The sequence below is a fragment of the Erigeron canadensis genome, chromosome 3, assembly GCF_010389155.1.
Source record: "Erigeron canadensis isolate Cc75 chromosome 3, C_canadensis_v1, whole genome shotgun sequence".
Classification (NCBI taxonomy): Eukaryota; Viridiplantae; Streptophyta; class Magnoliopsida; order Asterales; family Asteraceae; genus Erigeron; species Erigeron canadensis.
This window is the reverse complement of record NC_057763.1, coordinates 6,986,704-6,999,600: the sequence shown is the minus strand read 5'-3', so window position 1 is coordinate 6,999,600 and position 12,897 is coordinate 6,986,704. Positions and strand designations below refer to the sequence as shown.

At 31.9% G+C, this 12,897-nt stretch overlaps 1 protein-coding gene across 1 annotated transcript; it reads right to left on the bottom strand.

Annotated features, from left to right (window-relative positions):
- Positions 1-3,861: 3,861 nt before the first annotated feature.
- LOC122594504 (protein OSB2, chloroplastic-like) lies at positions 3,862-11,975 on the bottom strand. Its single transcript, XM_043766952.1, has 10 exons — positions 11,506-11,975; positions 9,276-9,414; positions 8,538-8,598; positions 6,462-6,541; positions 6,243-6,372; positions 5,732-5,802; positions 5,468-5,636; positions 5,157-5,221; positions 4,185-4,346; positions 3,862-4,091 (listed from the first exon to the last, which is right to left on the bottom strand). The coding sequence occupies exons 1-9, from the start codon at positions 11,877-11,879 to the stop codon at positions 4,197-4,199; spliced, it is 1,239 nt and encodes a 412-aa protein (XP_043622887.1). The 5' UTR covers positions 11,880-11,975; the 3' UTR covers positions 3,862-4,091; positions 4,185-4,196.
- Between the last annotated feature and the right edge of the window lie 922 nt (positions 11,976-12,897).

Sequence of the window (12,897 nt, the reverse complement as noted above, 5' to 3'; positions counted from 1 at the left end):
ATGTAAATTAATTTATAAAGGGTAAAATAGCAATTTTCCATCTAACACTTTTATGAAAGAGAATATGATAATTATTATAAGATAGTATAGATAGAAATATAGAAGTATAGAAATATAGATAAACTTAAAAACGAAAAGAACTTGTAATGTTGATTAATTTTATGTTTTTGTCGACATTTTAGAACATGTCGCATCGTTTAGTAGGCCAACAACATCTATGGATGTTTCATGACTTTCATAAACCGCGTTTGGTTCATAGAATGTTTTGGGAAGAAATGAAATTTTTGAAAGGAATTGGAATTTGAAGGAATGAAATTTGACGGAATGTTTTTGATTTTTTGAAAATTCAAGTGATGGAAGGAATGAAATTCCTTCATCCATCCAAAGGAATGGAGATTCCATCAAATGATGAAATGTTTACATTCTTATGGAATGTTCCTTCATCCATCCAAAGGAATGGAGATTCCATCAAATGATGGAATGTTTACATTTTTATGGAATGAGATTCCCTCTTCTTTGTACAACCAAACGCACTAAGGAATGAAATTCAATTCCAATTCCATCAAATTCCATCAGATTCTGTGAACCAAACGCGACCTTATAATAATATTGTTTAAAAGGCCCGTACTGTATATAATTATTAGATACATTTTTATCACTTGTTTCATGTGGGGAACATAACTAATTTAGTCAAAAATTTCTAATATATTACATAGATCACTATAACAAACTCAAGTTCACTACCGAGATGCTCTCTTGATTCATTCTAATCATCCTACTACCGTGATGTTGTCACATGAGCTGATCTAATTATCGGTGGAGATTTTGTTTCTTTTGTGGTCTCGGGTTCAATCGGAAAATTAACGTTTAATTATTATTTTGGGGAAAAACTAACGGATAACAGCAAAAAATTGACATTAAAAAGAAAAAAAAGTTGACATCGCATATTCGAATTAGAACATTTTTCTTTTATTAAAAGAACTAGCTAAGTATCCTAGGTTTAACCCGGGAATAGTAATAAAAGTTTTGTAAAAACATATATTTGATATTTAAGTTGTGACAGTCCAGCGGTATTCATAACCTCGTAATATTATATCTTATGTTTCAAATAAATTTAATTAGTTTATTAACCTGTATGATATGCCAAAAGTTTAAAATTATGTTATCATAAAATTACTTATATGATGAAAATATAAAAGTCCCATGTATAAAATATTAGATTTTTCAGAAGAAAATAAATAAAAAAAAAGACATCAAAAATAACAAAATAAAAATGAAATAAACTTTAATTAGGAATGTGTTTTTGACATCATAAATAAATTAAATAAAAAAGAACTAATTTTAAGAAAAAAATTGGACATTTTTGTAAAATGTGATGTCATAACAATTTTATTTTATTTAATATAAAGATTTTAATATAATTGTTTCGGTTAGGCATCCAACATATATAAAACAGGAGTACAGTTTCATCACTTTGTTTTTTAACACTTCGATATTATTACTTATAATAATTTTTTATTATATATATTCAACTTTAGCTAAAATACATCCACAAAGGTGACAAAAACAAAGAATTGATCAACATTCCCTCCTTTATCTGTAGTTTATCTATGTGTATGATTACAGAAGGGAAATTCCACCTTCATGCCAATTTAACCTTTTTTTTTTTCTTTCTTTTACCTTAACCTAAATGATTGATAAAAAGGTTTTTCAGTTTGCTTTTAGTTTATTTGATACAGTAATTCAAATTATGATTAAATGGGAATTTTATAACTTCACTAATCACAATAACAAGGTGGAAAATGCTTGCACGCAGGTGCACGTATCTAATAGAATGTCACGTTTTTGTTGTAAAATTAATAAAATTTTAACGACCTTACATATACCATACCATATAGAGTGAACATGTTTTGCACGCAGGTGCACGTATCTAATAGAATGCCCCTTTGGTTAAGATTGTCGTTTAATGTATTAATTAATTAATAACATTTTGCTATATCTTTTCCTTAATCTATTTATACAAGTGGCCTTAAAATAAAAAAAAAACATTTGATTAACTTGTATAGAATATTCACTGTAATAGAAAAACAAGTCAGAATAAGAAATACATAAACAAATCAAAGGACAAAGATGGAGACCTTCCTAGAAGTCTAAGTCACGAGGAAATTTTGTCATTTTGGGGTGGTGACCAAGCTAAACGTTTGAAGAAATGTTCATGAATGGTTGTTAAACGTAAAATTATAAACACAAAAATGACGCTCATTCAATTAAATGTATGCTCGTTAGCGTTCTATGATTCGTTAGTATATGTTTGGTTTTTTTTCATGCATTTATATTCGTATAATATTTAGACTTCCTTTTTAAAAGAAAATTTTTTTAACATCATAAAGTTTCTAATTATATATTAGTTACATCGTAGTTTCTTTACGTTCAGTTGCGTACGTTTATAAATACAAACTAACGAAAATGAACATACTTTTATGTTCGATTATTTGTTCTTAAATTATTCGTATTTATTTGGTTCATTTATATTGCTTGCCTTTTCAAGTCATGTTGATTAAACCAAACAGATGGCTTAGATAGATTTTTGCATGGCAAATAAACTTTAAAAATAAAAATAACGATGATTGACTTGCTTAACCGTATGAGATATTTTTAGGGGGTGTTTGGGTTAGCTTTTATTTTGTTGTTTATGCTCATATTTTATAAGTAGCTTATGCCTTTTTTAAATAAGTTTATAAGCTTTTATTTTAGTGTTTGGATTAGCTTTTGACTTTTGAAAGAAAAAGGAAAGGAAATTTTAAGCTTTTGTTATAAAAGCTTTGTTTTTTGGCTTTTAAAAAATGGCTTTTATAAGCTAAAAAACTAAAACAAATACTTAAATAGGCTTATATTAAGAAAAATAACCAAAAAACCATAAGCCTTCTAAAATAAGTTAAGCCAAACACCCTCTTAGATTCAAATAGGTACGATCTTGGAGTGATCATAAAAGGATTTCAAAAAGGCCCCAAGATAACCTAGTTAGACAGCCTACATTTAAGTAAGAGCTTTCACCTTCACCAATAACAAAATCTCATCGGTTTATCTGTTTACAAACCATAATAAAAAAAATCTAAAAACGAAAAACAAATGACACTCCTAAAAGTCTAAAACATTTACTGTATTACCTTATGGGATAAGTATCCTGAAATGTAACAAACTTTGGACGAATGTCTATAGTAAGAAATAACTAAAGTTGTGTGTATTGTATGTAAACAACTTTAAAAAATATTTATTGTATGTAAAAAAACATATGTGACAACCATATAGAGGTGCTACTTGTCTGATTTTAATTGGTTGAACACATTTTCTTACATACAATAAACATTATTTTCGAGTTGTTTACATACAATACACATAACTTTAGTTATTTCCTACTATAGACTTTCGTTCAAAGTTTATTACATTTCAAAATAGTTATCCCTTACCTTATTGATACGTATTCAAACGGCACAAGCCTCCATCTTTTCCACTTGTGTGGTGCGAGTTTGACTAGTGTCTAGTGGTCCTACTTGTCGTGATCAAAGACATTAATCTAATGAGATCTCACGATGCTACTAGGTAATGAGATACCACTTCTTTTAATAACCACACAAATTGGTTCAAAAGGCTTGCCCTTCATATGGTAAAAGGTCTTTTGACCTAGTGCAAAAAAACTGGATACTAGCTAACATAATTGTGTCAATAATGCGTTTTTGGAATGAAGTGAGAAGACCAAGACGTTATCAGATTATGCATTCCACATAAGTGAGAAACATGCTTCACCATTTATATACAATCAGAAAGTGATGGCTATGGGAAAATCTGCAAGAACTATGAAGAGAAAACAAGCCCAGGAAAAGGTGATGACATTTTGTTGACAATGAAATAAAAAATGCTGCAAAGAAGATGCGCAAACATGCAAAATGACAAATTTAGGATCTTTAAAAGCTCATTAAAAAGAACCCTCGGTCTAGAAATATAGAGGTAGGAAAACTATTCCTCTGATGTACTTAAAAGCCAGTTATCTTGGGAGAGAGTTCTTGCATCAGATTTGAGCTCAAAAGATATCTCTGAAAGTGCCAAGTAACGCTTTATTATCAAGGTGTTAACTAGATAACTTTATAAATTGAAGATAACTAAAAATCAAAAGTATGTATTGTCACCTGCTGATATTACTATGACGCCCATGTGTTTTTTGGCGTATCCAGATCAACTCTTTTAGCTTTCAAAGGTGGCAAGCTGGATGATACCCACTCGGGTGCACTTGTTAACCATAGTGCTTTACCAGACTCCTTGTTCTTAAAGTCTGGTCCTTTTATATTTCTCTGGGTGAAGTAACAAAACTTGTTATCATGATACATGCATACAAAAAAGAAGAATAAAACAAGTAACATGATCACATTTGGGATATGAAGGGGATATTCATTTATAGAAAAGTCGGTTGTTTTCTGAAGAAGTTGTCAAAACATCAGAAAAAGAAAACGTGTTCATATAGCTATTTTCAGAACATTGTATGGAAAATAAAAACCACCTATCCAATTTATATCTACAATTTAGAAAAAACAAATCACAATTTTCTACACTTATCCACTGCTGTTTCTCCCACTTTTCCAATTACAGCTATATGCAAAGTAATGGGTTTAGATACCACCCTTTGTTTGCCATATGCAGGTATGTTTTCTCCTCCTGTCATATGCTATTTTTCATATACACACGTTAAAATTTGCATGCATCTTTTTTTATAACACACTTTTGCGTTTTGCTGGATGTTGCAGAAAGAGTCTCTTTACCCTCGGGTAGAGGTGCGGCAGTCTAGATCCCACCTCCCCCATACCTCTCCTTTGATGGGATCGGTGTTGTGTTCCAATTACAGCCAAATGTTAGCCAGATTTAAAGATAAAAGGACTTGCACACATTTTCTAAAATTTCACTGTTTTAGTGGAGATAGTAAATAGATTTACATTTTTCTCCAAAAAAACTGCCAGAAAAAGAAAGTTGGAAAAACTTTTCTAGGGAGATCAAGGTGTTTTATACCAACCTGGCCAAAGGGTGCCCTTTTTAAAGGGTTTCTGGCCCACCCAACCTGCCCATTCTTATTTGAATTTGTGTGTGGTGGGGGTGGGGGGATGGTTTACCTTATCCAATCTATTATCCCACCATCTAGAAGGATTTTCCAGCAAATCTTTCCAAGAATCAGCATCTACATTGCAGCCAATAAACATGTTACCAGAACGGTTAAAAGATACCATATGATTACAATGAATACGAAAAAACATCAAATTCTTTTAAATCAAGGATAATGAGTAAAAGTACCACCTATACCGACCGCATTAAATCAATAAATACTAAATTCTAAAAATCGACTGAAATAAGGGGTTCTATAATTTATAGGCTATGGTTAATGATATCTTTAGATCATGATTCTATTTAGACTATGATTCCATACCCGAAGAATTCTCAAATTGCTTTTTAGGCCTGTTATCAACACTTGTGGCCTTTCTAGGAAGAGCACCAAATAACTGTTCTAGGTCTTGTAAAATTTCCGCCGGTGCATTGTCAAGCCACAGTCCCGCACCAGTATTTTTGTGTTTGAAGTCTGGGTAATTAGGTTTAACCTGATGAATTAAGCATCATAAGCAGACACTCACACTAATAAATGGTAATAGACTAATAGTATTATATATAAGTGTAGATTAATTGAAATAATTACCTCGCCCTTTTGTTTTTTTTCACGATTATCCAACCATTGTTTGGTATTCATTACAAGATCCTTCCACCAGCCTGTAAACATAAATGATATTGTCATTCAGGATACCATTACCAGCATCAGATAATCAATAACGGTAAAATGAGCTATATAAAATAGAATGTGTATGTGCTTATGCTGTTTAAAGTTGTAATAGTCAGATAACCATTTGAGTGTTTATCAACTTCTGATGATTCAAAAAGATTAAATTACATTCTTGTGACAATTAAAAACAGACGTTGTCAAAAAGGAAACAAAACTATCTCGAAAACAAAATTTAATAAGAGATATATTCATATATAAGTAATCTTATTCTACACTTAGATAATCGTTTCTGGTGCATCAGGTATAAAAGGGATTATCCGAAACTTATTAAATTCCTCTAGTTAATCAGACAATCCCCATACATTATAACCAACTACTGTAAATCAATACACACCCCAAGAATAGTGAATACATAAAATGCATAGCATACCATGGCTTTTCTTCTTATCAACTTCATGATTAAGCTTTGTTTCCTTTGGTGTAAAAAACGGGTAAGATTCAGCATCATTGAGTAACTGTACATAACTCTCTTCTTCAGATGCTACATCCATCATTCTTTTCTGACAGAGAGATTGAGTGAAGGTGGTGAATATAGATACCACTGAATAAAAACTTATAAAAGACAAATTCTGCTTATATGATCTCTAACCTCTGATGTGTCTGGCTGTATAGACATGGTGTCAAGTTCCTTCAGTGATTGTTCAGTAGAAACATTATTCTCCACAACGGCTGCATATAAAGCAGTGTATCAATATACAATCTACAACAAAATGTAGGATAAAAATAGAGTAACAGACTTGGTCAAAACAACCATAAATACTAGAAAGAAGCTACTTTAATACGTTATATGCCTACAAAGACGCAAGTTGTCATCTCATTTAGCAAGTTATTAGGATTTGCTTTAACATGCCAAGGACCATCCTAAACCAGTTTATCTTTAAAACACATTTGAGGTGGGAATTGGTTTGTTAGGCGGAGTATAATTTGCAGCCAAAAATCATCATAGATAATGCTACAAACATATGAAACACTGAATTCAATTCATAACTATTCGTGTTATTGTTTTGTTGTATCGATACAAGTATAATGCAACAAATAGACATAAATATATATACCATATTTTACAGCCAAAAATCACCGTAGATAACGCTACAAACATATAAAAGACTGAAGTCATAACTGAGATGTTATTGTTGTGTTATATCCATACAAGTATACTGCTACAATACACACACACAATATAAATGCGTACATACACTAAATGAATATTCTGGAAACCCCTACAGCCCATTGGGCTTATGGCCTACCGACCGTTAGATATTCTAACAGCTCTAATAATAGGCTGTAAGCGAAATTATTATGATATTTAGGTTCCATTTACAATAGTGTTGTTTCATTTGATGGGCGGTTCCAGATTTCAAATTTCACACCAAAATGAGTCTGTCACTTCTTTACATAAGTATCTGAAGAATAACCTATATGCAGAAGGTACGGAGAACAATCCTTCAGAAGTAGGTCATTGCAGAAATAGTTGCGTCTAATAAGCAACCAACCACTATGAACTTTATATATTTTGGATAAAGTAGTATAGAAGTCGTTCAGGCCTTTACCGGAATCATTCTAAAATCTGAAAAGAGAAAAAGAAAGCCAATTTTTTTTTTTTTATATAAAAGCGAAGAATAAAGTCTTGTATAATAAAGTCCTCAGGGTTGAATAACAAAAGAAAATGATATATCTTCTCTACACAAGTTATCAAAAAGTAATAATCACATTGGCAAAAAAAATGCCAAATTGCCAACTAGAAATGCAGGTTGGTGCTGGAAGTCTGAGTGATGATGAACAAAGCAGAATGGTATTAATGACTAGAAGTTTCGGTAAAAAACAGAAGATGGAGATGAAGGCGGGTTGCAAGAGAAGTTTACTCGGGAGGGAAGAAGGATGAAATTAAAAGAGATCTGATTATTTAGGTATAGGGTACACCTAGTATTTTGGGTTTGAAAGCAATCTGTAAACCCATTCCAATTAACCCCACACATTAACCACCTCCACATCCATTATGAAACAAAAGCAAGAAGTTCATGCAAACCTTTCATGTCCATAAAATCAAATAGTCTACCAGTGTTAAATTTGCCAAAGGTACTTTTTTCAGAAAACAAAAACTACTTTTAGTGATATATAACAGAGCTTATCATTTGACTGATCTTCTTAATTACATGTTTAGATATGCATTAACAATGTCCGATGTTTTATCAAAATCATGATTGACACTTCAGACGTTTCCAGATCTCCAAATGATTACTCTGCTCCCAGTCTAGATACATAAAAATTTAGGTTGTACGAGAAGACAAAAAGACAGGGTCAACAAGCACAACTAGTTTCAACATACATGTAACAGATTGTGAGATTCCCTCAACGTTTCTAGCATTACTGACCATTCAAGATGCTAGAAACTACGATAATACGACTGCATTTTCAGAAGAAACATCTTATTATGTACATGAGAAATATATCATCACTGTAAGTTTACATGAAAAGATTTAGAGATTCATCGGCTCCAGCATAGTTGGATGTGTTCTTTCATCATGGTCCCAACTTGTGGTATGTTGTTATATGTACTTATTTCCTTTATCAGCATGAAAAACAAACTGCCAGAAGCTTCGGCAATGCTTCTCACTTTCTATCAATATACAAAGAGATGAATGAAAATGTTATATAAAGAGTTCACCTGGAGTAGATGCTTGCTTTGATTGAGGTTCTTGAACATAATTTACGCTATGAGCCATTACCTATATACTTGACCAAGGTTGTAAAGTTAGTAATACGATACAGAAAGAGAAGGATCAGAAAAGGTTAGAACGATTATAAATTCTCAAATAATCCTTTTCTGGTGCTTGTACAAGTGGACATCAATTTCTATCAATTTAGAAGCTTTTGTATACCCTTCATTGATTCACATTGTTTCCTTGATTGACTGAAAGATATAAGCTTTAGGGTGGACATTGTCAAGCTTCGTGAGATTGAATTGTTGGCAAAGTGCTAAAGAAAAAATCATATCCAAAATCGGTATATCTAACACCCAACATTCTATAGCAAGAACACATTATATATCAGCAAAAAAATGTATGCATGTTTTGCTCAGGTCTACTCTTTTTCAAAAACAAATAAAAGATTTTAAATGATACTAAGGTGGCAGTAAGATTACTAATACTAATATTATCAACTTTTTCTATCTTAGGTATAATGATAATGATAATCACAAAATAATTTATATAATTGGACCAAACTGAAGTGCATGTATGGTTCTATCACATCATTGACACCAAAATACAGTCTACAAAGAGCAGATTGCAGTATGGATTCTTTAGAAATTGCATATCAGCAACCATATCAATACATACACAAACTTTCAAGCTGCAGCAAATTAAAAATTCACATATGCAAATCACTTGATCCATCACTGTACCTGGACATTAGCTTGAGCTTCACTTAATTTAAATGGTGGAACATCCACACTTAAATGACCAACTACATGCACAAAATCCTTTTCCTTCAAGTGGGACATTGCAATATGTGCCAGGTCACCTTCAAATATAACTGGAATCCTGTATCACAGACGAAAACAAACATATAATAAACAGACCAAAACCGTGTATATGCTAAAGATAACAAAAGACATTGTACACATTACATGCAATACATATAAGCTTATTACCACGTAAAGGGCACACATATATTTAAGTCACATTTAGAAATCGGAGTAAACCTATTTAGACTATATATATTTCATGGATCAAAGAAGAATGTTTCACACTTTTTATTTGATGCCTCGTGCCTATCTAGAAAGTCTGTTAGGATACTATGCATGGCAAGGTATCCACCTTAACTCCTTAAGGTTTTACTTAATTAATTCGCAAACTCCCAGATTATGGAACTTAACAAATGCATTTGACCATTCATATAGGAAGCAACTTGCACACCTGAAATATCGGACTGCTAATGTCATCTAACATTGTGATACAGGACATCAGCACAAGTTATAAACGGCAGTTGATAAAGGTTTTCAGACCATCATGCCTGGTTTCTGACATATCACTTCCACAATAAAAGATTTTGGATGATTTATATGGATTGAAATACAAAGCAAACATAATATGAAGCACTTTTTTATCCAATAACATTATTCTTCACATGTGTTCATTTTTACATTTCATCCATAACAGCAACAGCATGTAAAACACAACAAGCTCAAATCCAAAATTCAAAATCGCCAAAACTGAGTACCCATTCCCATCACATCCATATCAAGGTCTACCTTCTACTTAAGAACGAATGTGACTAAATTTCTTGTACAACAAGATTAAGAAGCATCACGGCCATAAGATCAGCAGACCACCACAAACAAACCGAACAATTATACTATGTTAGATACTAAGCATATTAGTTATAACTCTATGCTACTCAAATATATATCCTGCCTTCCAATGGGTTTCCTTGCCCCTGTGCCATAATCACAAAAACAGGCCCCTTAAAAAGAAATCTACACTGCTGGGAAAAATTGATTAACTGATCATTTTGATCACTTATTCACCAAATAATACTTTAGTTGCACTATTTGAGCATGCAATCTTTGGTATTTTCCCAATATAACCTTCACCTATATATGTTTTTATAAAAGTACATCAATGCCAAAGGCTCGACTCTCCCTGGGTAGCCTCACCAGGAATTCCTCTCAGTTTACTTATTTATCAGATACTATTATTCTACTTTTACACACTTCCGACTTCTCTAAAAAAGAAAAGGAGAAAAAAACTTAAAAAATACACCTCAAAATTACAGAAAACACCAAAAAAAAGATTAGGCCTTTTAAGCTCTTTAAATTGATGCAAGTCATGCTATATATTCTTAAAAAGCTTTGTATGCTTTTTAATAAGTTTCATGCAATTCTTATTTTACGAAATTCATACAATATTATATGCATATTTGTAGTCCTATATGTTTTTTCGATGCCCAACCATATGATTAAATTTACTACAATATCATTCGATATCTTTCAAATATGACACAAGAAAGTCATATAGTGCATCTAAGAGTACTTTTCTGAAATAAGTGAATATGTAATTTCCTTTTTCTATTCTAATTATAATAAATACAATAAAGCATTTATCTTTTGAAGCCCTCCACGTTTTAACACAATGGTCTTCAAATTAATGAGTGATTGTACAACCCTTTGATGATTCCTTCAACAATCTTGGTCTTCATGTAACCATTGCGACGCGTAACATACTTTAAATGACTTGACTAGACAAAAATCTCCTTCGTATATACACACGCCATTTTAAAATTAACAAAAAAGGGCACATGCTAACATGGGTGTCTCAAGAGTAAGGCTACTAAAAGCTTTGGCTTTAGACCCCTGATTTATTATGCATGTATGTAAGGCCGTTTTTGAATCTTAAAAAAGATTGAGACGAGTCGTAAACAAATAAGCCAAAAATGTGTCATCCTAAGAATTAGTATACTCAAGTATTACTAAGTAAAGCTCCTAACTCCAATTTACAAGTACGATTTAGGCCCCGAAAACAGTTGAAACACCCCTACATATTTTTAACTACAACTACATTTCAAATACTAAAAAAAAAAAAAAGTAACAATAACAATAATTTAAATTTCAAAAATAATAATAAAATTAGTACCAAAAAGAAGGCATAGAAGAAGAAGAAGAAGGTTGATGATCATCTTGAGAAATAATAGTACCAGCCCATTTTTTACCGTCAGCTGAAGCTTCAAACTGTACAGGAATTTTTACCCTCCCAATTAAATTAACCGAATTAACTACTTTCGCTTGCCACGGTATCTCACTAGGTTTTGCCCACGTCACTTGTTTCTTCAAAACGGTGTCGTTTGAATTTGGGGATTTAGGTTTTGGTGATGACTTATTTCTTAACATGTTTTTAGAAGTGTATGTGTATGATGAAGCGTTGTGTTTTTGGTGAGTCATGATTGATGGAAGTGAGAGTTTTAGGAGACGGTTACGTTCCACGGTGATTGCTCGGCGTATGGAGTTCATGACGGCGGTGAATGAATCAATTACCACGGCGGAAGGAAAGAGGGAAAAATGAAAGGCTAGGGGAGTATGTGTTCAAGAAACGGTTATGTTGTTTGAGTTTTTTTTTTTAAAAAGAAAGGAAAAGATCGTAAAGGATTATAAAAATATTTGGGTTGTTGAGTTTTATTTAAGGGAATAAGAGAAAAGAAGGAATAAGATTTGGAAGGAGAATTCTATAGAATTTGTTAAAGATATTTTCCTCCCACTTTTGGGATGATTTGGAAGGAAGGAAACTCCACCACTTCTCTTCCATTCATCTTTCTTCTCTTATTTCCCCTTTCTTTACATATAAACTCGAGAACACAGGCTTATAAGGGTATGTTCTTTGAGTTTTGTTTTAAAGGGAAAGAAAAAGATTGTAAAGGATTTTAAAAATATTTGGGTTCTTGAGTTTTATTTAAAAGAAGAAGAGAAAAGAAGGGAAAAGATTTGGAAAGAGAATTTTATAGATTTTGTGTAAGATATTTTTTTTCCACTTTTGGGATGATTTGAAAGGAAGGAAAATCCACTCCTTCTCTTCCATTTATCTATTTTCTCTTTTTTCCCCTTCCTTTACATATAAAGTCGAGAACACAAGCTAAATGAACATTTTTAAGGCCCCTTTCTTTCTTTGTTATCAAAACATTCATGGGAATGACCCTTCCCCTGTGAAAGCAAATCATGTGAGATTTACTAGTTAACACTGTATTGTTAATTTTTTTTTTTTTAAGAAAAGAAAAGAAAGGAATAAAATGGATTATAAAATTAGTTGTGTTCTTGAGTTTAATTTTTAGGATAGAAGGGAAATGAAATGATATGATTTGAAGGGATAATTTAGTTGTTTTTATTTAAAAAAATTTTCTCCCCATATTTGGGGTGATTTGAAAATATCCAAGTTTATCTTCTAATTTCTTTTTCTCTTTTATAAATTAATCTCAAGAACACAGTGTAAGAGCATGGTACCCGCGTAATGTAGTGGTGGTGAGAAAGGCAGCTTAGT